Below are 26722 nucleotides of genomic sequence, written 5' to 3'. Positions count from 1 at the left end.
TGACATCAGAAAGCATCTTGACTGATATAGACACCTTTGAGGATATCTCCACCATTTTTGTTGTTGTTATTATTGTTGTTTTGGGTTTTTTTTTTTTTTTTTTTTAAACCTTCAAAGCAGAGATTTGCTTTGAGATTTTCACACCTAGGTTCCTCCTGGAACTGAGACTTTGGCTTCTAAAGTGCAGCATTATTGATTTCTTCTGTTTCCCGCGCCTTTATAACAAAACCCATCCAAAGCCAATTCCAGGTGACTTTGGATATTTGTAACACATTAAGAATTAAAGATGTGAAAGAACCTGCTCAGTCATTTAATAAAAGTATATATTTTATGTTTTCCAGAAATACTTTGTAAAGAGTTACCTTTTTACTGTATTTTTAGCAAATACTGAGTTTGGGTAGGACTGTCAAATGAATACAGTATTTAAATATCTCATGGTTTTGGTTGGTACATTGTGGAAAGTACAGGCCTTTACAATCTTCATACCTTGGGTTTCTATAAATTTTCCAACAGGCTTCAAAAAGTTTTTTTTATGCAAGTACATCCTTAAAATCATGTTTAGCAGAAGGCTATTATAAATAGTACCTGTTTAAAAGAGGGTTCAACAAGCTCTCGGATATCTACTGCAGCATCAGTTCTTATTACACACCATTGAAAGTACCATATCTAAACAGTTGGTAGGTGCAACGGCGTAACAAAGCTGTCTCTTGAGATAAATAGTGAAAAAAAGCAGAGAATCCCAAATGAGAATGACAACTCCAAACTGGCCCACCACTCTATCTGCCCTGGCCCTGGGAGTACACTTGCCTGAGGAGACAACCATGTACCTTTCAGGCACTAACACTTCCCAGTCACGGCTGTACCATCAGCACAAGCTGTGTGCTACCAATAAAACATAATAAGCCAGATCCAAAAACCTCACGATTACTGTGGGAACCCGGTCAAGCCCACCACACTACGGATGGTTTTTGTGCCATTAAACAGCAAGTAAGTTAATAATTGCAGCAATTTATCTCAATGCTCCCTGTTGCTTTTAGTGCTTAACTCAAATGTAACGTTCACCAGCTTCTACCAGTAGGCAAGAGGGAGAGCTTTATCAGAAAAAGTAAAGATTGCTTTGTGATTATTATTTTGCCTTAGGGCAAAGTTCTCCTTAAGTGTCCCCACACAGCTCCTGGTGGGACGTTATCTCGTGAAGGCTCTGGAAATGAGCACCATGGCATTTAGAAGATTTCCATCCATGCCTGCCCCACCCCACCCCCAACACACTTTTAAAAAATTGAATACAGTGCTGTCTTAAATCACAGAAAATGGCAATTGATAAGATATAGAGTAAGCTATATTTTCTTCCCAGCATAGCCTGGCTGACCTGGGCACTCCCTGCTCCAGACCTACCTGGTCCTTGCTTAGCTGCAAAGGCCACTTACTGTCTTGCCATCCTATGTCTATGCTCACCTGGTGTGTAAAATGTTCAGGACTGTCATACTGTCTCCACGTATGGACTCAGTGTTTTACAATACAGAGCTTAGTTCTTGCAGACTAAGAACCCAGCAGGTTGTAGAGGCCAGGAGTAGCCTGGGACTAACTTTTAATTGAGTGTCTGGTGGGAGAATCTTTTGTTGTTTAAGAGATATCACTTAAACTTCCACTTAAAGTGGTTCTGCCCCTAGGCATTTTTTTTTTCATCACATGTCAGTGGATTGAAAATTCAGATAGCATCTTAAAGAAAGCTGTGACATCACAGTTTGCCTCTCGTGAATGTAAATTGTATTTGCAAAGCAGATATTTTCAGTAGTCAAATATTTCTGAATGAAAGATGCATGGAGAAGACCAGAAGAGAAAGAGAATGTCAACTTGCGAAAAGGTCGTATCTGTGTAACAACCATCTCCCCCGAAGCAACTGCTGCTGCCCAGGCTCCCACACTCTCCAGAGAGCCTTCTACTGGAGGGCTAACTGGCCAATTCAAAGGAAAGAACCTTTCTCAAGATTTTACTTCTTTTTTCTTTTTCTTTCTGTCTTTTCTTTTTTCTGAGATGGAATTTCACTCTTGTCGCCCAGGCTGGAGTACAATATCATGATCTTGGCTCACTGCAACCTCTGCCTCCCAGCTGCAAGTGATTCCCCTGCCTCAGCCTCCTGAGCAGCTGGGATTACAGGCGCCCACCACCATAACTGGCTAATATTTGTATCAGTAGAGATGGGGTTTCATGATGTTGGCCAGGCTGGTCTCAAACTACTGACCTCACGTGATCTGCCCACCTCAGCCTCCCAAAGTGCTGGGATTACAGGTGTGAGCCACTGTTCCCAGCCAGATTTTACTTTAAAATCCTAAATTTTAATTTGTGATAATCTCCCCAGCATCCCATCCCAACTGTTGGTTATTTGTTTGAGAAGTCTCATTTCTATAAAATATTGAAGAAATCCAAAGATATGATAGCAAGTGCTTTTCACGACTGCTCTGTGCTTTCACCATCTCAAAGTTTCCCAAACAATGTAAAGTTAATTATGACATAAAAGCCCCAGTGAATTTCCAAAGACCAGGCTAGACCAGGCAAAGAGAGAATATATAAAAGAACATATTGTTATAAGCTCTGTCAATACATCTTTGTCACTTATTTTTGGTTAGTCTTGATATCAATTGGAATCTGAAGAATGGCAGATTTTTCCACAAGGCACTGAGAAATGTTACTAATGAGCCCCAAATTATTTGTTACCATCATAAATTCTGAAATCAGTTTCTAGAGTTAAAACCCAGATCTACTACTTACTAACTATATAACTTCGGACACATTAAGTTAACGTGTCTAAACCTCAGTTTCTTCATCTGAAAAGTGGTAATAACATCAGTGACTAGCTCATAGGGTTGTTGTGAGAAATATATTAGATAACAGATATGTAACTGTGTATTACTCTGCCTAGTGGAATTAGCTCTTAATAATCTTAGGTTATTATCATTTTTGTTATTATTATTAATATTAAATCAGTGGAAAGGACATTGGCTCATGAAGTGAAAGCCATTTAGTAACTGCTTGGCTAGAAATGAGACGTAGAGCCTCCAGACTGTTAACCCCATGCAAAGCTACAGCTTTAATGGGCTTGCCTGGCATCCATTGGCTGTTCTGCAGGGGAAGCAACCTTCACCAGGATCCCCTAGCACTTCCATGCAACCTAACATCACAGTGCCAAACACTGGAATAGCAGAAAACACTGAGTGGCTGCCATACCATGACCTCTTCAAAGCTGACTTTATTATGGAAATAAAAGGCCCAAGGGCCCTTGGTCATTCATGTCTGTGGCTCCTCCATGTCCTGTTTCCTTAGGACCCCGTAAGTTCACCCTCCTGATCCATCACTAGTTGTCATTCTAACGATCTATCAGGAAAAGATACCTGCCATTGATTCGGGTTTCCCTGGGGTGTTCTCACAGTAATTTATGAACCAGCCAGAGTGCCCTCTCCTGACGGACTTAATATGCTTAACAGCTAATTACATCTGTGTAGGGATTACACTTTACATTGTCCAGCTTTATGAAAACAAACCCTGGGCTTCCTCAGATTCCCTTAAATAGTTCCTTATCTCTAAGGCTATGATCCTTATCAGTGCCATATGTTTGAGGGCCTGTGCAGTTTCCAAATGACCCCAGGAACGTCTTCTGGGGTCTAATTAGTCTACAGGCCGAAGGACAGGCCTGAACAGGGTCCTATCCTGAACTAGAAACCAGCAGGCCAAAGTCAAGGGGGAAGATTCCTTCCTGCCTTCTATCCTCCATAAACCAGTCAAAGGTCGAGGGTCCAGGCCCAGATGACCACACGTCAGTTCTACTCACAAGGTGACCAGCACGTCCGACGTCAACCTTCATGCAATGTGGAGCTTGGGTGCTCAAGTCCAAGGGGATCATGGGATATCTTTAGCCAAAGTCAAAGTGAAGTATTTGTCTTTCCCAAAAATGCTGTGGGAGGACTATTATAATAGTAACACGTGTGTTTAAAGGATAAAAGTCTTTGGCTTTTTAACACAAGCTAGCTAAACCCTTCCAACCCCCAAGGAAACAAGTCAATCCTGCTGGCTTCCTTTTGCCATCATGGCAAGGGAGGTCTCCACAGGGAAGCCAATTTGCCTCCCATACTATTTTCTCAAGGCTTGGGAGATTCCCAGGCTTGGCAGACACTAAAAACACTCCTTCCCTTGGCTTATAACAATTCAGCTAAAGACCTTGTCTTAAGAAACTCATGCAGGGAGTTGATGCGGAGTGCAAAGGGCAGGAAATGTCTCCCTGTGTGAAGAGCCTGGAGCAGAGAGGCAGGCTGTAGCTTTCCAGCCTGTGACTCACAGAGTCACTTCCCTGCTTCCCCCATCCTGGACTCGGCTCCTCGGCCACTGTGTCTCAGCTCCTCTTCCTGTCTCCATTCCGCCCAGACCCCTGAACAAAGCAGAAGTCTGGAGTCCACAGCAAAGACTGAAGTGTTGTGTATATATTTGGGCGTCATCTGTGGAAGCAGCTATTTTGAAAACAAAAAATAACTTTCCTGCCCTCAGAAGAATTTGGTGAGCTCTTAGAATTGTTTCATTTAACCATTTGAGACAGAAATGTTGGTTATTACTCATTGGAAAAAGAGAGGTAGACACACTGCATTCATTTTCATTGATCTGTAATAATAGGGAAGGCGGCCTCTCGAGTTGGCCTGGTAGATAATTGCTCCACTCTAGAGCCAAATGGCCCTGGATTTGATTCCCCAGTTGTGTGCCCTATTTCTCTCATCAGCAAAGTGGAGAAAACACATTTTCCTCATAGAATTATAGCGGAATTGACATCTTCACCACAGTGATTTTGGCTGGGCACTGTGGCTCACACCTATAATCCCAGCACTTTGAGAGGCCAAGGAGGATCACTTGAGGCCTGGGCAACATAGCAAGATCCCATCTCCACAAAAAAAAAAAAAAAAAGGTAAGGCATTTATTGCTTGTTGTGTGCCAGACACTGTCCTAAGTGCTTTACATATAGTATTTTATTGAATCCTCACAACAACCTTATAAGGTGTGTACTATTATTATCTCCACTTTATTAATGAGGAAACTGACGCTCTGAGAGGTTGAGTAAGTTGCACCTGACCACACAGCCACTAAATGGTGGATTCAAACACAGGTCTGTCTCACTTGAGAGCCCAGTTGCTTGGTGTCCAATATGCTAATGTAAAAGGGAACTTGAACTTGGAGGCCCCCTGGTCCAAATGCCTCCCTGACTCCTTAACTCCTGGCAACTTCTTAACTCCTTTCCAGCAGCCTTACAGAGCAACCTCCTCTTATTCCAGGAGGGGAAGAACCTGAGAGACATAAAGTAAAGGGCATGTGATTAGGAATCACATGATCCAGGGCCTACCATTCTCATGGTTTCTATCCATTGTCTAACTTTGCCCTTTGGGAAGACAAAAAAAGCCAGAATGCTTTCCTTGAAAACCTCTTCATATATTGAAAGAGAGCCCTTGCCCTCAAATCTTCTCCTTTCTACTTCCAGCTTCCCAACCATTCTTTCTGTAAGACCACTCCGGTCAACCTCTACCAGGTATGCTGCAGCTTGTCAAGTTAACTTCTTAAATGTGAGCACAAGCATTGAGTGTCAGAATCCAAGGGGGTCTGACCAGCTTGTAGACAATAGGATAATTCACTTTCTTGTCTCTACTTGTTTATTTAGTTATACAGTTGAAAATTTCCTTTGCTTCTTTGGAAACCCAATCATATTCTGAAAACACATTCACCAAAAGTCCATAAGTATTTTTGTTCTTGCTGGTGTCAAGGAGAGCAGCTTAAAGGTACTAAAAATCAATTTGCTAAGAGTCAACTAGCTAAAATTCAATTCACCAAATGACCAATTTTATCATTGCATTCCACAGCTATTTATTGAGGGCCTACTATTGTTAGGAACTGTTCTAGGTCCTGGGCATAAAGCAGTCAACACAATAGACAAAAACTTTCTAGAATTTCTCTAGCCACTTTGGAGTTTTTCTGACTTCTTTGGAATATCATTTTAAATTTGTTCAATATTTGCACATTTTTACCATTCTTTCAATGATGCCTCAGTTGGTAAATAAGACTTAATTTTGCATCTCTACCTATTGGTGAGAAAAAGTCAGCATTCAATTGATGTGATCAGTTTGAGTCCTTCTATGGAATTTTCATATTAATGGAAAATATGTAACGTAATTTTATATGAAAATTGATAAATTTGAATAAGTTATTGAAAATGATAAAATATATTTATGAAAGGTTTAAGCCTGCATTCCTCAACTTTTGGAAAATTGAAACTTCCATAAATCCTGCTATGAAGGCAGAGTGAAAATCAGTCCATAAAAACTTCATAGAAATCTTCAAGTTGCTATAAACTTTATAAATAATTCTGAAGAATTTTGGCTTATTGATCAGTTTAATTTGTTGAGTTAGTCATTAGGCAAATTGTTCATTTGACAACCTGATCTTCAGTAAATTGATCACTGGCTAATTGATTTTTGGCAAACTGACATAACTAATTAGCAAACTAACCAACTTAAATCTGTTTCTAACCCTTGTGTCCCAGTCCAAAATTGGTGCAGAAATATCAAATAAATTTATCTGATGCAGCCTTTGAATCCTGACTAGTGAGCTCTTTCTGAGTCTTGACTATTATACTTCGGCCTCCCCTGGCACCTGTCACCCAGAAATTTGTTCTTCATGCTATGAAAGTCTTTGTGCAAGTCTTTTAACCAAAGGAAGCAAGAAGAGCAGTATATTTCTTTGAAGGCCTCCACGCAGTTTGTTGAGGGCAGGTTAACTGACAATCTTTGAAAACTGTTGTTCAACAGGATATGTCTACCACACTTCGCTACTGCTAGCATCATCACAAGAATATAAAAGTAGCTAAGCTTTCTTGAATGCTTGCCACATATGAAGTAGTGTGCTACCTGCTTTACACGCATCTCATTTAATCTTCATCCAGATGAGGAACATAAGGCACACATAGGTTAAGTAACTTGCCCAAGACCACACAGCTAGTGAGTAACACACTTTTTCCTCTAGAAGTTAGATGTTTATTACAACGCTGAGCTTTTGTGTTCAGTCACTGTTTAGTGGAATTATCTCATAGGTAAAGCTACCCTAAAGATGGGAGTGTTGAAGCCAAGACATATTGACTAAGACAATTGAAGGTCCAGGTCACCTTAATATGTACCTGTCATTTGGCTGCTTGATTTATTACAGGATGTGTCTGCTCACTGCATGCCATCAAGAGAGATCTCATCCCGGCTTTTATCTCAAGTAAGAACATGTGCCCCATGTCTTCAGTAGACTGGATTCAATCCTGGTATGTGTGACCTTTCATACTGAGGCTTCAAGCCTTAACTGCCCATCTTCACTTGTAACATGGTGATAACGGCACCTAATGCAAGGGCCTTTGCAAGGATTTAATGAGATAATATATGAGGCTCAATGCTTAGCATGTGGCAAATCATCAATAGCAGTTCTCCACCCTTCCAGCTGCTCACGCCTGAGTGACTGCAGAGCTACTTAGATGCCTATCACCATGAAATAGAGAAAAATAATGCAAATTAAGTTCATTATATATATTTGTTTTTAAATTCTATTATGCTGTGATTAAACTTGCTCCAGCATATCTGTTGTCCAAAATTAATGCTCACTGGTATTTTTTTAAGTGAGCATTATTAACTAATTAACTAATTTTGTAAGAGCCAACTTAGGAATGGATTCTGGCATAACATCTTGCTCCTCTGTCAAAGAAGCAATAAGCCTTCCTCCAGTACAAAAGGTCACAGGAAAAAAAGCTGGACCAAACTCTGAAATTCACTGATGAATAAGATGATAAGAGAAGAATGAGGATGCTTTTTTCTCTCTTCATGACAGATCCTCAAGGTAATTTGCCAACCATATTAGACAGAGGAACAGGGGAATGGCACAGCAATACATCATGATCTATCCACAATGATTGAATTGAGGGAACATTCATTTCTGTTGACCCAAGTACAGGCTGTTGAAAAGATTCTGAAGGTGATTTATACAGGAGTACAATTTGCTTGGTGAAACAGGTGTATTTGTGAAGTGTTGTGTGTTACTTGATAATGTTTTTGAAATCCGCAGGAAAAAAATCATTATATGAAACAATCCCTACTGAATAATTCCTAGTAAAACTAATGAGATGATAGAATGTATTCTTTCTGTACTCTGTATGTTCATCCATTAGAAAAGTAAAATGCAGGCACGGTGGCTTAAGTCAGTAATCCCAGCACTTTGGAGGGCAAGGCGGACAGATCACTAGAGGTCAGGAGTTCAAGACCAGCCTGGCCAAATTGGCGAAACCCTGCTTCTACTAAAAATACAAAAATTAGCTGAGTGTAGTGGCACACACCTATAATCCCAACTACTTAGGAGGCTGAGGCAGGAGAATTGCTTGAACCTGGGGGGCGGAGGTTGCAGTGAGCTGAGATCACACCGCTGCACTCCAGCCCAGGTAACACAGTGAGACCCTGTCTCAGAGAAAAATAGAAGTAAATTAAAATGCAGAACAGTTGTATAAAGGACAATACAGCACTACTTAACGATTACACCAAAGATTCCTTCCATGTTGCCATTCAGTCCCTGCTAACACGGAGTTCTTCCAGAGCAACAACACAATCTCATCTTGCTTTACAAGTGAAATGCAAATTTTGCAACATGAGGTGAACCAGGCAATAAACTTAATTTCCTCAGCCTTCTGTAAGAGGGTTCTTACCTGGGTTTTTCCCATGAGCTCCCCGACTCTAAAGTCAGCTTAGGTGCCTCCATGGTAAATCCATACATTCCAATACCTAAAGAGATTCCTGAACTCAGATCTTTACATAAGAATGACTAAATAAAGAATAACTGAGCCAATAGTGAGAACTATGCTCAATTCATCAAAGTAAGACCATAAAGATATATAGACTGTTCTGGAATAAGAGTGGCCTTCCTCCTCTCTGTGGTTTTGCTGATAACCCTTAACCCATGAACCTAAGGAAATAAGTTTGACCACTGCCTAATAGGTTGTCTGGCATATAGTAAATCCTTAACAAACACTTGTGGAAACCATTGAGACTCTTTTTGTGCATCCTACTCTGGCCTACCCACCTGGTCTGCACTGTGATACCTACATCTTGCTTAGGGTCTCAATTACTTAAATGAGTTCATATTAACCAGTTTTGTAAAAGAATGTCTGGCACATTTAAACCAGTTATAGATGCAATAAATATAAGCAAATAAATATATATACATTAAATATTACTCACTTAAAGTTTAGTATTAAGGGCTGAATCTGGACGTGACACTTGGTTTCTATGGAAGGCCTTGCTTTTCCCCACTATGCATTTTGGGATGTCTGCCAGTTTTCTTGTTAACCTGGGGAGTGACCGTGAGATATTGCTGTTCACTTCTGTCTAGCTTGAGTTCTCTGCCTCCTTTCTGGGTTTTCATTCCAGTTATGTTCTCTCTGTGGCAATGAATGGAATGTTTTCAATCCCCTTTGTCAGGATAAGTTATTTCAGCTTAAAGAGATCTCCCATGCAAAGCACCAGAATCTTGTTAAACTTCTCCTGGTAACGTTTGTTCGGAGGGCTCCTGGTGAGTCATTACATGTCTGGATCCTGTGAGCTGCACATAGACCCAGAGTCAGACATTGTGAAAGTATCTTTAACTGGAAGAACTCAACCCACAAAATGATCTTTCTACAAATACATGTGTTTTCTAACTAAAATCTGAAATCATGAAAAATGTAGGAAACAAGCTAGTTTGGCATTATTGCAAGTGTTGGTCTTACATCATGTGATTAAGAAAGGATAATTTTATGAGTCAGTGAGGCTTGATGGCAAACATTTCTTTGTTCTTTTTGTGCTAAAGGAAAATAATGGGTTGATTTCCAGAGATATAGCTAAAAGGAAATGTGGCCACAAGTGTCTAGCTGTTCATGTCCCTGCCCATTAATTTTCCTTAGAGATAATCAAAGCTCTTGTATACGTTTACACTGAAAAGTAAATATATAATGAAATTTTTTTTGAATCGCTGTCTTTCCTGAATTTATTCCCTCAAAATATTATTTTGTGAAGAAAGGAAAAGATAAACAGAGCAAAAAAGGAAATAAAGTTAGAGCAAAAATCATTTTCTTATTGTTTTTCTACTGCAATGTCTAAAAGTTGAGGGCTTCAAACAATTAAGGTATGAGGGTCCGCCATCACCAGTTTTTGGTAAGTACACTGATTATATGTTCTAAAGTGCTTGGCATGAACAACAGGTGAGTATAAAGTAAAGAATCAAACTACATATTTTCTTTTCATTTTTTTTATTTTTAAACAAAAAAATTCAATAAAGTGCTGAATTTAACATCTTGGAGGCATTAAGTAATTACAGGAAAGTCATATGTTGTGTTAGAAAGCAAATAAAATCTACGGTGCAATTTGATGTCTTCTCTGTAACATTCACTTGATATCAACCAGTTTACTGTAAACCTTGTCTTATCAGTAGTCTTCATTAGAATACTTTTTCCTAACTCAGATAATTCCCTCCTTATCTCTGAGTTAGACCTCTCCTGGGGCCAGTGTGTTCTACTACCAGAACTTCAGGTCAACTTGACTGTTAATTTCTCTCTGGGTTACTCCTCCCAGATTCTGCCACTTTTCTCCATTTTAATCAAAAGACAGAGTAAACTGTATTTTACCATTTTAATTTCTTTAACACCTAAGAGCAGTCTGTAACTTTTCCAAGAGTTAAACTTAAATTTGCTTTGACAAAAACACTACAGATTTTTACTTATGCCTAAACCCTTAAATGGAAGAGATTCATTTAGGAAATGCAATCTTATAAAAATGTGCTAGAACCCCCTCTGAGCTGTGTTCACTGAATACCCAAGAATACATGGACTTGCCCAGTGCCCTTAAGGGAAAGGCTCATGCAAATGAGGAAAGATGTTATGAACAACTATTTTTTTCAAAGATTTCAGCTTTCTGGGTTTGCCTGCATTTTATCATCTGCTGATAAATAGCTGAGTCAAAGGTAGAAAGAAAGACATGCTGGGGGTACAGGAAAATTGGGTTAAGTCAGCAACTAGAAAGTTGTGGGTTGTGGTTTTTTGCTTTTCTTCCTTCCTTTTACTGAAGAGGGCAAAGGAATGTTCATTGATAGGAAAACCTAATCTGGGGTAATGAACTGAAACCCTCCCATAGCTCTCACCTCTCCTGCTGGGGCTGGGAGTGCAGAGAAGAAGGTGAGTGGAGAGAGAAATGGAAGGTGAGGAGACAAGAGGGTTTGAAGGGAGGGAGAAGGACAGAAGTGGATCAAGAGAGCGAAGGAGAGAGGGCAGGAGCCAGAGGGAGAAACAGTAGCCTCACCTAAAACACATCAAAAGCCTCCAAGGAAAGCTTTGAAAATAAGAACCTGCAGGAAGCACTTTTAGAAACCACAGATTTTTTCAATACAGGGGTAAATGAGGAGAAAAAAATGCTAAGAACAAGAGGCGTGGAAGACAGAAAAGAGAGGAAGAAGGCCAAACCTCACCTCCTAATCATTCTGCCTGAGGTGCTGAAAGCATTTCTTAATAAAGTGTGAAGTTTCAGCTGAATCCAAATTTCTGGCATTGGAAGCAATGCCAGGAGCCACTTATGAAGAAGAAAATCTTCTCTTTTTCTTAAAGTGAAGAAAATCCTGTGTTTTCGTACAAGATCTTCTCCATCCCAAATAACCTAGACTCTTCCACTCATTTACTGAAAGAGACTGTAACAACAGTAACAGATGAGGAACTCTCTGCAAGGACAGCCTGACCCACAGTTTACCGATGTCCTTCAGGAGACCCTAATGTTCTCATCCTCGATCTGGAAGTGCCATCCCCAAGAACACACAACAGCAACAGCCCCACCCTTCATAACACAGCTGTGCATCTCAGTAACATGATAGTTTTGAACCATAATACAATAGGGTTGTTGCCAACCACGGGGAAAACAGGGATATTTAATAAACGGTGCTGCCATGATTGATAATCTGCTTGAAAAAAAGAATAAAGTTAGACTGCTATTTCCCTTTGCTACATATATGAAAATAATCCCAAATGGATTTAAATGCAATAAAGGAAGAAAATTTAGAATTGGAGGTTATTTTAGAATTGGGAAGACCTTCCTTAATAAAATTTTTTAAAACCTAGGAGCCATTTTTTAAAAAGAGAGAGAGAGGCATATTTGATTAGACACACATTTCAAAATCTTGTATTAAAAAAATCACAGAAATTCGGCCAGGCACGGTGGCTCACACCTGTAATCCCAGCACTTTGAGAGGCCAAGGCGGACGGATCACGAGGTCAGGAGATCGAGACCATCCTGGCCAATATGGGGAAACCCCGTCTCTACTAAAAATACAAAAAATTAGCCGGGCACGGTGGCAAACGCCTGTAGTCCCAGCTACTCCAGAGGCTGAGGCAGGAGAATGGCGTGAATCGGGAGGTGGAGCTTGCAATGAGCCGCGATAGCGCCACTGCACTCCAGCCTGGGTGACAGAGTGAGACTCCATCTAAAAAAAAAAAAAAAAATCACAAAAATAAGATCACGTATTTGGGCCAATAATTTATTAAATAACTCCCCCTACTGAATTCGGGTAATAGTCATCATTCAAAATGGCAATAATGGATCTTATGTGCTAACTCTGTAAGTGTAGCATAGAATATTGTTAGAGACTGTAAATCTGGTCCATGCCTCCCTGCACTGCCATGGGTCTGATCACCTGTCGCTGGGTCTTTCACCCTGAGTTTCATGACTGGCTATTCTAACAGATGTGGAGTTCACTGGAGGGCCAAGGAATCACATATCTCTGTTTTAACAATCTCAAAAGTGCTGAGAATATAAAATGAAAAAGTGTGGGAGTGTGTGTGTGTAGGGGTGTGTGTGGGAGTGTGGGTGTGCGGGTCTGTGGGGATGGTGTGTGTGTGGGGGGGTGGAGTGTGGTGGATGTGTGTGGGAATGTCTGTGGGGTGTATGTGTGGGAATACGTATGGGGGCGTGTGACTGTGGGAGGGTGGATTGCGTGTGGGTGTGTGTGTGGGGTGTGGGGTGTGGGTGTGAGTGTGGGGGGGTGGATGTGTGGGTGTATGTATGCAGGGTGTGGGTGGGTGGGTATGTGGGGGGGTATGTAGGGGGTGAGCATATGTGGGTGGGTGTGGGTGTGTGTTGGGTGTGTGTGGGTATGTGTGTGGAGGGTGTATGTGGGTGGGTGTGTGGGGGTGGTGTGTGTGTTGGTGTGTGTGGGTGGGTCTGTGTGTGGGTATGTGTGTGTTGGGTGTATAGGTGTGTGGGGGTGGGGGTGAGTGTGAGGGGGGTGTGGGTGTGAGTATGGGGGGTTAGATGTGTGGGTGTGTGGGGGTCCTGGGGAGAGGTGTGGGTGTTGGGGGGTGTATGCTTGGGCGGTGGGTGTGTCTGTGTGTGTGTGCATGTGTGTGTGAATTATTTGTGATGAAGACGCGGGAAGGAGCAGTTAAACTTTAAACCAGACATACTTATCCTCAAAATAGTTGTGGTGATATTATACCCTCAAACTTTGTACTACAGATACATTTACTGGTTTGTAAAATATATAACCAGGTTATGAAAATATCCCTTATAAGAAGAGTAAGAAAACCAGTAAAAATGTAAAACCACCACATGGAAAATATGTCTGATTGCTTCTTCTCCATTTTATTTTATTTTTACCTTTTTTCTTTAAAATGGAATCTGACCATGTTGACCAGACTGGTCTTGAACTCCTGGGCTCAAGCGATCCTCCCATCTTGGCCTCCCAAAGTGCTGGGTTTTTAGGTGTGAGCCGCTGTGCCCGGCCACCCCTCCTCCAGTTGAGAAATGATGGGCAATGCAATCTTACAAAGGGATTCCTTCAAGTTCTTCAATGTTTTTTAATAAAATGACATCGATTGCTGAAAGCATTACGACCTTTGTTATGCTACATAATACTGATACAAAATGTGAATAGTACAAAGTTCATTATATATAATATAAGGCTTTAATATATTACATTTGTTTCTACATAAACAGACTATAAATATATGTGCCATAGCATGTCTTATAGTCATTGTTCCCAGCATTTCACACTATGGTACCAAACAAAAAACACATTTTCTTTTTTGAAAAAAAGGACAGAAGAAGGGCAAAAATCAGTAGAAATAGCTCTATATGTTAAAAGTCTAAACAATACAATAGATGTTATAATTTGGGCTATAAAGTAATTTTGAAGTCTGGCTAATAATCATTCAGAGAGTGAACAAACTCTCTGGAGTTTGTTTACTGGAGTGTAGAGGTTTACTGGAGTGTAGAGGCCAAAAAACTAAAATACTGATGGGCTGTGGGGTGAGAGTGGGTTGGGGACAGGGGGAAGAACAAAAGGGTAAAATCCTTCCTGAAGCTTTGACACTACACACAGCTTGACATTGAACCTCCCGCATTTGGTCTCAGACATATCACATCAGGACACATATGAGGGTATTCATCCAGAAGAAACCAGAAGCTGGTTTGTGCAGTCAGAACTCTTCAACACGGCAGGGAGCCTTGAGCTGAATGTCCTTACTTTGTGGTGTTCTGAATAAAGGATCAGCCTGAGAGACAAGGAGCCAGAGCTGCATAATTTCCTTCCTGGGGCTTGGCCAGGAGACACGTAAGGGTCTGGAAGGAACTCTCATTAGGAGTCGGAAACAGCACAAGGAACTCTCCTTCAGCCCAACTGCGAAGAACACGCAATCTTCTAAAACCAGAAACCCCATCTGAAGCCTTTACATTTCAGAACCTCCACCGGAGCCCACACAATGCATTTGCAGGCTCCAGTACTCTCTCAAAGCAAGCTAATGTTAGTCTTCCTTTCTGTCAATCTGAATTCCACACTTAAGGCTTGGCTTGGGACCGACGTCCTAAACAAAGCCTCTTGGATAGACTGAGCCCTGCGAATCCTTCCCATCTGCAACACCCCAAACACTTACATTGCCTGGTTTATCTTCTAGTTTTACAGAAGTGTCAACTCCCCAGGTATTGCTACTTCTTTGAGGATGGGGCCATTTCTTGAACGTCTTTGTTCTAACCCATGGTGAGACCCGCAGTAGGCAGCATGATAAATGCTTTTTAAATGAATGAAAAAGAGGATCAGGTTAACACTGGGAGAATACACAGACACATTCTTGGGTCACAAGCCTCTTCCAGGATATGCCTAGAAGACTAGCTCCCTGCAGTCCGAGGTCTTTTTTTTTGTTGTTGAAATGAAAATCAAATGCGGCTACTTCCTGCTGGTGGAAAGAACAACACTTGAAAATCTGAGCAGCACCTCTTATGTGATGTCCAGGAGTTGGGGGCGTGGGTGCTTCCTTTTAAACAGGAGGAGAGCTCAATGTGGTCCCCGAGTCAGGCTGGAGAATCTGGGCTGTGCTGCCGGTTTGCACTCCGATCTCTATCAGCTTTAAAAGTTCTGCTTCCTCACTGGAGTACACAGTGGTGTCTGTGTCGTCGGAGTGATATCCGGACTGGTAGCCACTTGTCTGGTTTGAGCCCTCAGATGCCACAGACTCCCTGCTTTTGCTGGGCACCATTCCACTGTGGAAAAAATGGCAAACAAATGAGTTGGCGGAGAGAAGACAGTTCTTTTGCTGACCCCAGCCCCCATCTCTCCCAGTTGTTAATCAGCATATCAGGTTTACAGGGACAAGGTCTATTTTCAGGTACTCGCATGAATTAGTAGTTGCAGATAAGTCCTCTTATTCAGGTCCAAGTCTTTCAAGCCTCAAATGAGATGAAAGGCAGTTCTCCCGAGTTATGCAAAGGCCCCAACCAATGGAACATGTTTATGGCCTTGCAGATTGACAAGTTTGTATAGAGTGACAGGCGCAAAGGGCCACTTGCATGATATTCAAGGAAACTGGGATGTTCTGAAATTTCACTTGTGCTTTTCCCATTGTGGCAATTTGGGAACTACGGGGCATGTGTATGGTGGTAATAAAGTTCCGGAGCAACTTTAAACTTTAATAACTTGAAGCGTGTGTGCAGTCAAGCCAGATATGTCAAATGCTGCTTTTTACTCATCAAAACCACATTCCTTGGAAGGACTGAGGACCCCAGTCACTCAGCAGCAACTAGAAAATGTTTTCCATGGCATGGAATCCTGACAGATGGTAATCATGTCAAAGCCTAGAAATGTAGGCTGTGTTGATCTAAAATTTCAGGATTTACATTTTCACAAACGATTCTAAGGTGTTTTTTCCCGGTAATAGGTGTTTTACCCAATTTCTTCATGTTAAAGCTGCAAAAAGGAATTTTAGTAACTCGTGTTCATACATAGTTTAAAAGTTACTTCAAATAATGAGAAATACAATTTTTTCTTTCAATTCAACCCCAACAAAACTAATGTAGGTGTCTTAAGCAATGGCATGGCGCACTGCACATGATAACTTGCCGAATAAACATTTTTTGAATTAATGAATGAAACATACCATTGACTTTCACAACTTTTTACCTTGGGCCTTAAAGAAAACAGTAAAATAGCACAATGGCACCTTTTAATGTGGTGGGGGTTTTTTTGTTTGTTTTCTTTTTGGTATGAGCATTATTCAAAAACCCATGAGTATTCCCATTTTATACAAAAGTTAGATTATAAGCAGATCAAAACCTCCTCTATTCTTACCTTTAGGTAAGAATACTCTAGCAAATAAACCCCAGCAAATACATAACTACACTTATCCTATTATTCTCATAAATATAGATTTTCATTTATTTGTTATGTTAAGAGAATATACACGTATTCAAGACAACTACAAATTCCTACTGAAGCACAGAGTGGAGATTACATTTAAAACTAATTTTAATACTTTTCTCACAATGAAATACTTACGAATTCAGACAATAATATTCAAATGTCTCAAATAAATAGACATTGGCTTATTTATATACCATACTTCTTAAGCACAGAGGCACCCATTTGCATACAGACTTAAAAATTCTTCAGAGTCCACAAAGATTGCAATCATATTGACAGCTTTAGGGATCACATCCAATCACTTTTCATTTAGCCATTACTGACTACAGTAACTATACTCAGAAATTCCCTAGTATTCATGAATTCTCATAAAAATTGACCAAATTCTCTAATTTATTTCAGATTATTTTTAGATTTGTCACTTAATTTTATCATGTGGTTTGTTTCCTTCTTTATTTGTTAAATTGATGTTAATTTCTCCAAACAACAAAGACCCCATACGGAAAATTCTGCACTTGCATTGAAAGTCCTAAATTGCTTCCAAAAATTCCTATTGAAATTTGTCTTTTTAATGTGGCTGAGTCTTACCTAAAAGATGGAGCTAATTTGGTTCTGTCTTCCAAAGTTTTCAGCTCTTCTGAGGCAAGAACCATACCACTGTCCGTCTGGTTGTCCTTTTTCAGAGACAATGAGATGGCACAGTTAATTGAGTGTATAAAGTGACCAACTATTTAATTGAGCTGATTTCTCAACCCATCTATCATGACTATCAAATAAGGTCCTGTGGAAGAACATAAAGGTATAATATCCACAAATTGTCCAAGCTACAAAAGGAAGCAACTGCTTCCTATGAGTAGACACAGGCCAGGGAGAAGAGAAAATTTTCACATCAGCAGCTGAGAATGCCTGTTACCATCGCTTTCTTCACCATGACACTACTTGCACTTTAGTGAAATTGGTCAGAAAGCTACATTATCTTGAACCTTGGACCAAGGACTTGACTTATGTAAAAAACAGAGTTCCATCTCCATAATGACCCCATGGTACACACACTCGAGGGCAGCCTTCTAATGAGGCTCCAAGACTTTAATGCTTAGGCTAATATTTATCTAACTAGTGTTTCATCCTTTGTATTATTTCTAAGACTATTTTTAAAAGATGTACTTACATCTGGGATTACTTTTACTTCTGGTTCTTCTAATGGGATGTCTTCAAATGTTTTTACACTCACAGGCCGGCTCTTTCGCTTACTGTTCTGCAGATACTGACTGCAAAAGAACAAATATTTATATTTTAGTGGTGGTATATTTGACTGCAGATACCACAAGTGATACCTAAGTTCATTATCTTCCAACCACAAACTTAATAGCAACCTTCAAAACATCCTTTAGAAAAACAAAACAAAATAAAAATCTTTCTCTGCTAGCACACATGGAAGGCTTAATTTCCTGAGAAAGTCCATTTAAAAGTATAATATAACTGAGGAGTCTCGATGAGCCTGTTCTTTTGAACCCTACTTCTGAGGTCCAGTCCTGGACTAAAGACAACAATAGCAGAGGGAGTTATCAAGTGCCTTCTACTTGGCTTTCTGATTGCATAGGATTCCTCCATCGAGCTCTGGATATACTACCAAGTGTTTCACACCTGTCTGGCCATCTCCTGGGAAAATTTTTCTGGATAATGCTCACAGAGCAACCATTCAATGAAAGATAGGCAGAGAAAACATCTGAAAGTCTCCTTAAAGGATACTGAACCCAGCAGTGGTTTGAAGACAACCTCTCCCTCTTCTGTGTAACAGAGGCTTAGTGTGCAAAGGGAAGGTGGGCTGAGTCTCACTGTCCCCTCACTTTTGCCCCCAGAGTTGCTGTCTCAGGAAAGAGCAGTGGTTTGAGAGTAACAAGATATTTTGCCTATTTCAGAATCTACCACTGACTGCAGAAACTTGAGAAAGTCATGAATAATTCTGTGACCCTCTTGTCCCATCTATAAGATGTGTTGGCAGTAGCACTCCCTCCCTAGCTCACGGAGATGTTGGAAAAATGAATGATATGGAGAATGTTGGGCTTACTGTTCTTAGGAAGAATAATGCTCTCTCAAACAAAGCTCATTTTTCTCCTTTGACTTCCAAAGCTTCCTTCAGGAGTCCAAATAATAAGACTTTTTGAACAACAGATCCTCTCCTTCTTGGGAAGGCTCCTTCCCGGCCATATGGCTTTGGGTGAGTCTAGTTGATGCTATCAAAATCACTTACAGCCCAAGTGAGGGAAGGGAAGTCCTACTCACTGGGAGGACCCAACGAGACAGAAAATACACTCTTCATTCCTATACCAGCCTACTTCCCACTACAAGCAGCCTTCTGGAACATGCTGCATAGACCTTGGGCCACAGGAGAAGAATGGAAATTAAATCTCTCTCCCCTACCCTAAGAGGCTGGTTCCTCCCTGTACAGAGAGGAGAGAATGAGATTTACAGGTGATACCCTCACTCAGGAAACTCCACAAGTTAGAGGATATGATACACAGGGTGCGATCGAAGTCTACTTTCTCGTAAGTCCAACCCCTAAAAGTAATGGTTGTCAAAAACTACTGGTACCATAGTCAATCATTCCTGCATTCGCTTGTTCAGGAAGCCCTCACTGATAATCTGCCACATGCCTGACACTATGCCAGATGCTGTCTAAGCAGCATCTCATGATGTGTTCACCACGGTACCTCTCTAGGGGTGAGTATTACTATTCCCGCTTTTCAGATGAGGAAACCAAGGCATAGAAAGGTTGAGGAACTTATCCAAAATCACATAACTGGAATGTCTGGATTATTATTTTGAGGGCAATGAGAAGCCACTGAAGGATTTTAAGCATGGGATTGACAAGATCAGATATGCCCTTTAGAGAATTGACTGTGGATTGAAAAGAATAAGACTAGAGGCATAAGACCCATGAGAAAAATACTGCACTTCTTCAGGAGAAAGAAAGGCAGCTTGGCTAGAAAAATGGAATGCCCATGAGATTTGGAGACATGGGTTCATTCTAGAGATATCTAGGGAATAGAATCAACTAGGGTTGGCAAGTTTGGAAAATAATTTAGCTGTTTTAGAAAGGACAGCTCCTTAAATTCTTAATCCAGTAATTTTTTAAATGGCGTGATCCTTTCATGATTGACAAAGCATTTCCACAGACCATGGTGCATATGTTCCTCCTAAAATGGAGAAATAGGTCTTTTAACTATTTCCCCTTTAGAGATGAGGGAGCCAAGGATTAGGGAGAAAATGGCTAATAAAGGGTAGAACTGGGACTCAAACTTAGGCCTTCAGACACCAAAGCCCATGTGAAGTTTTTGTTTTTGTTTTACTCTACTCCATACAGACTCCCTTGGAAGCGTATCAGGAGGGAAAAGAAAGAAGAAAACAGCAGACACAATTGTTCAAGCCGTTATTAAGCACCCAGTATGTGAACAGTGCTGTTCTCTTGTCATGCATGCACTGATCACGCAGTAGCAGGGTCAGGGGTGTAAGTATGGGATGTGAAACAGACAAAAAGTGCAGAAAGGACAGTCCCACTTCAAGCAGTCTAATGGTAGAGCCAAATTCAGGAATACCTAGCTAGCAGGCTATCCCAAGCATCAATCTACAAGGGCCATTTAATCATCACTAACAATTAACCAAAATGAAGAAAATGGTATGCACCAAAACCTTTCTCTAAGAAAGTACTACAAAGAAATTTTTGATAAGCTGCTTGATGTGGGAGGTGAAACTCCCAGAGAAAATGACAGCAATTGCAGATGGTCCCCAAACTGCCCTCAAAGAAAGATGAGCCCAGTGAGTATGTGCTTTCTTGCAGGAAGCATGCAAACTTGAGGCCAGAACTGATCCACAGGGGAAATTAGAGGCAAAGCTAAGTCTAGACATGAGTGGTCCCTATCTAAATAAATGCTAAGTAAATATTTTTCAAATGCTTTAAAGGGGCCACAAATCATGAGGCTAGCTCCCACAGTGATGTCTCTGTCCAGCTCTATTTATAATGCAATAGAATTGAAAATTAGAAGGAGAAAGACTGCTCAGCTTTTGTACTTGGCCAGAAACCCATAAGAGGATGCAACAAGCCCCCTGAGAAGTACCCCAGCCTCAACTCATTCTCCCCAGAGAAACAGAACCCCAGGAGAGCAACAGAATGAAGCATACCATGTGCAAATGCCTCTATCTGCTTTTCTTCAAAACCAGATGACTAAAATGTGACCACGAGTTTTATTTTATAAAAAGGAAAAAAGGTGGAGGAGGTTGAGAAGAGATGCAGACAAAAGACTCCAATTTTCATTTTATTTTTTAAATTATGGCAGGATAAAAGAGAAACTGGACTGGAAAAAACAATTCAAAAATCACAGACAGAAAATAGGAGCCAGGCCTGTGCTGGGAGAGTGGTGTCACATTTGTCCACGCTTCTGGGGATAAATGTTAGCAGCCCTTTTATATATCCAACATCGTATTTGGTGCTTCCATTACACAAACATGATTTCTTCTCCTTCTCAGCACCACATGCAAAGCACCCGGCGAGCCAGGAGGCTGCTAACTCGGATCATCACTCTACTTGGTCACAGAAAACACATGGAATATCGTTCATGATCAAATGGCTTTCCGATAAAGGGGGAGGCAATAATGGTGTGTGGGGAACCATTGTCACACTAAAAGGCCGGCTGAACTTGAACTGGAAATGTGTAAACACAGGAGTGGAACTGTAGTCTCATTTCATGACTGTTTCTCTCTGAGGGCCCTCCTTGGCATGGGAGGAAACAACATGGACTCAGGTGTCAGAGGAACTGGATTCATCTCAAGGATGTGATTTTAAGCAGCTCACTTAATAGGTATCTTTTACTGAGTGCTTTCAAGGGTCAGGTGCTTGGAAATAGATTATATCTTACAACTCTCAAAACAGCCATTTTCCAACAGCACCACTGACCTTATCTCATTTCACAGATAAAGAAACTGAGGCAGAAGGTAGATGATTTGCCCCAAGTTTCACAGTTGCTACAAGGCAGACTTGGGGGTCCTACTCAGTTTTATCTGACTCTAATACCTGATCTTTAACCACAAGTTTGTACTGCCCTCGGGTAATAGAACTGAGCCTTGCATTCAATAATACATCAAAAAAAAGATCATTGTTTCTACTTTGCCTGACTCTGAGTGTTATGATGTTGGCAACATCTGATAATACATGGCAAAGTTCTTTAAAAATATGCCTAACACTTTTGACTTCGGTGGAATGGTCAGCTCACTCGCTGGCTTCTAAGCTTTCTTCCTTCCAATCAGTGTTTCTGCTGCCCTGCATGACTCTAAGAGGCAAACTGTCCACAAGTTTCTCCTTAGCATCCCTGCCATGTGGCAACCTGGCCATGCTCTGGACATGAGAGAGCTCCCTGGCCCTCCCTGCAGCCCGGGCACACTCTGGCTGGCAGGCTGGACCCATGCTGTCAGGGATTCCATTAAAGCAGGAAAACATCCAAAGGGGTTGGGAAGGAAACAAAGCAAAGTGAAATAGTCCCAGCCTTAGTAAAGGGCAATTTTAATATCATATTGTAGAAAACCACACCAACTCTTTCCTTATGCACAGGTGCTGGGAGAGAGAAAAAAGAAAGCTGCCTTCAGAACCCCTCTACAAACCAGGAAAGGACTGCAGTGCATGTGTTTTAAATATGCACTTCCAGACTTCCCACTATGCAAATAAAATACTGAAAATCAGACGTGGGAGGGGCTCCTGAGATGCAGCATGCAGTCTAATTCAGGACACAGACCCATGGCATTCTGTATCCTTGCCAGAGAGCCATAAGTGTGTTCTCATGCATGCACAGAACTCTTCCTTTCTGAATCTCTCCTAAGCCATTTAATTCACATTAATAAAAGCATACATGGGGATAATTTAAATGCAGATGTCTTTGTAAAACTGGTCTCTTTATTCCGGAGATTAGCAAACTGTGGCATTCCAGCTATTGCAGCTGCAGGGCTTGGAATTCTTAAAGGCAATGCTGTGGCAGCAGCGTGGGCTACAGATGGGAGGAAGCACACCTACCCAGGCCCTCTTCCAGGAGCATTCCCCATGATGTTAACCTCAGGGCTAAGGTTATGTGGAAGTAGGATGCAGCAGCCTTAGACATGGACTTCCTTCCACTTCCAATCCCCCTCCCTGAGATGGCCTTGAAGTTACCCTCCCCCAGGGGATGTCAGGCCATATACTGTACCTGATTCCTGCTGTGTTGTCATAATGGAATTTGGGGTCACATACTTCCTCCTCCTCCATACAGGAAACAGGTGAGGTAGGCAGAGAGAGTCCAGAATCCTCTTCCATGCTCAAAGTCTCTGATATCGGAAGAACAATATAGTCTTTGCCATCCTGAAACAATAAACACAGAAGACTGTTGTTATGGCTTCAGTTCTTCAAGTGCCTTTTCATTAAAAACAAAGGGCACAGGGGCTTCTTGGCTACATAGGGCATGTGGCTTTCATATGTGAACACAGAACTTTAAGACAACATTACAAATCATGTATCAGAAACAGAAAGCTGTTGAAATGGAAGGTATATTAAAGGAGAGAACTAAAAATGAGATGGGTGAGGAGCCCACAGGGAAGTGCAGTTACAAAGAAGAGAAAGCAGGCTGTGGTCAGAGAGGTAACAACAGAACACACGGAGCTACACAGAACAAAACATCACTCCTTCACAAAGCCCTAACCACACGAGCCAAGCCCTTCAAAGGGCATGGTATCCAGTTTTAGCTACCACATTTCAAGGCAATGGAAAAACGGATGACAGTCTAAAGAAAAGCAATAAATGGATACGAAAATGGGTCTTTTGAGAAAAGGTTGCACAACTTAATATTATTGCATCAAGAAAAAGAAATAAATGACTATTTGATATCTGTAAATGTTTGGAAGGTTTATTGATAAAAATAGAGCTGACCTATTGTCCCCCAGCTGTTCAAAAGAAAAGAAAGAGGAAATTCGCTTCCATTATAGTAAGAGGCATTGACTGGAGATTAAATAACATTCCAATAGTAAAGACTACAACTTTAAAATCTTCCAGTGGAAGTTATAAGAACCTGGGATGATACCAAGACAGAAACCATCTCTTTTGCATAGCTTAGATGTATTTTTGCCTGCAGAATTTATTAAAAATTTCTTGAAATTTCTTCCATTGTTGATCTTCTGTGGATCAACCAGATTTTTTGTTTGTTTGTTTTAGCTTTAGAAGAGCATTTGAAGATATAACAAAAAGATAAGTAGGTAGAAATCAGAGTGGTCTGCTCCCAGGTCATAAATTAGAATCCTATCTGCCTAAAAGGGTAATTGCAGCTTTTAGAAAAGCAATACTGCTCAGATGTAGAAGAATACAGTAGATTATTCAATGGCTGAGAGGATGGCATGGTAGCCATGAGACAGTTCAGGCAGTAGGGACGTCCTTGACATCTAAGTACTCTTTGTAGGCGCTTCTTGGATGGAGGTGACAAACCTGCTGAGCATTAGCTTGCAACAGATTTCCCAAATGTTCCACCAACTCTGAAAACGTGGGTCTCTGACTGGGCTCCCCGTGCCAGCAGTCCAGCATGGTCTGGTACCTAGAGAAGCAAAACACTGATTTCATTAAATGCCTCTTTCTTCCTGAATGATGAAAATAAGCACTAAAATGAGTACACATTTATAAAGAGCCCACGAGTCGAGATGCTAAATAGGGATACAAAACTGTGTAAGACACAGAGTCCCATACTCCAGAGGCTCAATGTGTATAAAAAACAAAACATCTAAAGCAACATCTAATAAAAACTAACTGGTTGCTTTGAATAATAAAGCACTATATTTTCAAAAAGTGGTAACTCCATGCTTGAAATTATCAAGAAAGGCCCCAAAGTAAAAGCAGGACACTGGGCAATGAAGAAAGTCTATATAATGGAAAGTCTTCCAGGCAAGGAGAATTTGCGAGCAAAGAAAGAGAACAGAGGAACACTTCTTAAAGTCTTACATTTCTGGTGTAGTATAATCAGGGGCCCTCATTCTAGTTCCTTCTTTCAATCGCCTACAAAATTCTTCATCAATCTTTACCCCAGGATATGGAGAAGCACCTAGAATAAAACAGGGAGGAGACATTCTTTGATTTGATTTTCTCTTATAGAAAACCCCGCGCCTGAATCTTACAAATCCTCATCACGTACATGTCTTTTTTTTTTTCAAAGCTTCCTAGAAGTTTCGTCTGATAGACATGAAGTACAAGAGAGGAAAAGACAACTTTTGTCTTCCTCTTTGGAGTCTGGATGGAAGCACAAAGAGAAATGACTTACCCAAGGAAAATATTTCCCACAGCAACACACCAAAAGACCAGACGTCACTCTGGATTGTGTACACTCTGTCAAAAATTGTTTCTGGGGCCATCCATTTCAAAGGGAGGCGAGCCTACATGTGTAGAAGACAAGGATTCAGAACCCAAATTAGCAAATATCTGAAGAAAAAAACTTCCTTTGTTCCTGAACACAGGTCCTGAAGCTCTCTATGAGGAGTTTTAATTCTGTTACTTAACCAAGCACTGGATTCATGTTTGAAACTTACATCTCCTTTTCTGACATAATCTGGATCTTTATAAATATCCCGGGCCAAGCCAAAGTCACAGATTTTAACCACGTTCTTCTCCGATAAGAGGATATTTCGTGCCGCCAGGTCCCTGTGGATACACTGCAAAGAGAATCGTGTGTGCATTAGGTCTCGGCACAGCTGATCTCTTTCACATCTGTTGTGACCTCATGCATCAAAAAAAATCCCACATCAGAAAGCCAACTGATTAACAAGGACTGGGTTAGTATCTTTTAACAACACTTCAGGAAAAATATCTGTGAGCTTTGCTGAGACACACATCTGCTCATTCCATAAACAGCCCCAGCCTTTAGAGTTAAATAATTAAGTTATAATATGATGACGGAATCATAAATAGGCTCCTCTAGGACACAATTAAAACTGTGTTTCTGGTCACATCCACACATCCCTTTTGCCTGGCCCCATATTTGGTTAAAAACGTGTTATTCTAAGGAGGTCCCAGAATGGGATTTGTTTTTTGAATGAATGCACGGAAGTCAGAAACAAGGGGCTCTCATTGGTTTAGTGCTCTTTGTTGGTTCCCCCTTCCGTATGAGGCTGAAGTCAGACTGGCTCTGATAAACAATTCCCAGTGGGGCTTCCCCTGATTTCAAAGTGCTGAGCTATCATAAATGTCTATTAAGGCAATTTCAGCCTATCACAAGTCAGGTTAGTTCTCTAGTGCATTAATAATATAATGAGATTAATCTTGACTTTCTTTCTCTTCCTTGTAGCTTCTCAGTTTCTCCTTTCTCTGTATCCTCCAAACTTCACCTAACCTCCTACTACTTGGCAGCTTTAGCTCCATGTGATATTTTGTGAGAAAATGAGTCTTGGGGAGCACAAGAAATGAATCAATGGCTTAGAAGAAAACTTTTTTTCTTTTTTTTTTTTTTTTTGAGAAGGAATCTCGCTCTGTCACCTAGACTGGAGTGCGGTGGTGCAATCTCAGCTCACAGCAACCTCCACCTCCCAGGTTCAAGTGATTCTCCTGCCTCTGCCTTCCAAGTAGCTGGGACCACAGGTGTGCCACCACACCCAGCTAATTTTTGTTTTTTTAGTAGAGAAAGGGTTTCACCATGGTGTCCAGGCTGGTCTCAAACTTCTGACCTCAGGTGATTCACCCTCCTTGGCCTCCCAAAGTGCTGGAATTACAGGCATGAGCCAACATTCCCGGCCAAGGGGAGAATTCTTAACTCACTGGAGGGGTGATCGTGTAAGCCAGGCATTGCTGACCTTCCCACACCTCAAATCTGTATGGCACTCTCCTCTGAACAAGGCATATTCAGAAGCACATTGTCAACACAATTGAGCAACACTGGGAATTCCGAAAAACAGACAGTATTTTTGACTTTTCCCCCCAAACAAAAAG

The 26722-nt window shown here is 41.0% G+C and overlaps 1 protein-coding gene across 1 annotated transcript in view; it reads right to left on the bottom strand.

Annotated features, from left to right (window-relative positions):
• Positions 1 to 13895: 13895 nt before the first annotated feature.
• The window catches only part of KDR (kinase insert domain receptor), a 48106-nt gene continuing 35279 nt past the window's right edge, over positions 13896 to 26722 (bottom strand). Inside the window, exons 23-30 of the mRNA XM_023192242.2 lie at positions 25330 to 25452; positions 25065 to 25176; positions 24749 to 24848; positions 24242 to 24347; positions 22977 to 23128; positions 17918 to 18017; positions 17338 to 17423; positions 13896 to 15593 (exon numbers count right to left, since the gene is read on the bottom strand). Of these exons, the coding sequence (XP_023048010.1) occupies positions 15371 to 15593; positions 17338 to 17423; positions 17918 to 18017; positions 22977 to 23128; positions 24242 to 24347; positions 24749 to 24848; positions 25065 to 25176; positions 25330 to 25452 (1002 nt within the window). The 3' untranslated portion in view covers positions 13896 to 15370. The remainder of the gene's footprint in view (positions 15594 to 17337; positions 17424 to 17917; positions 18018 to 22976; positions 23129 to 24241; positions 24348 to 24748; positions 24849 to 25064; positions 25177 to 25329; positions 25453 to 26722) is intronic.

Source organism: Piliocolobus tephrosceles, chromosome 3 (assembly GCF_002776525.5).
Source record: "Piliocolobus tephrosceles isolate RC106 chromosome 3, ASM277652v3, whole genome shotgun sequence".
In the NCBI taxonomy this organism is placed as follows: Eukaryota; Metazoa; Chordata; class Mammalia; order Primates; family Cercopithecidae; genus Piliocolobus; species Piliocolobus tephrosceles.
The sequence above is the reverse complement of the archived record's forward strand: the minus strand, read 5'-3'. Positions and strand labels throughout refer to the sequence as shown.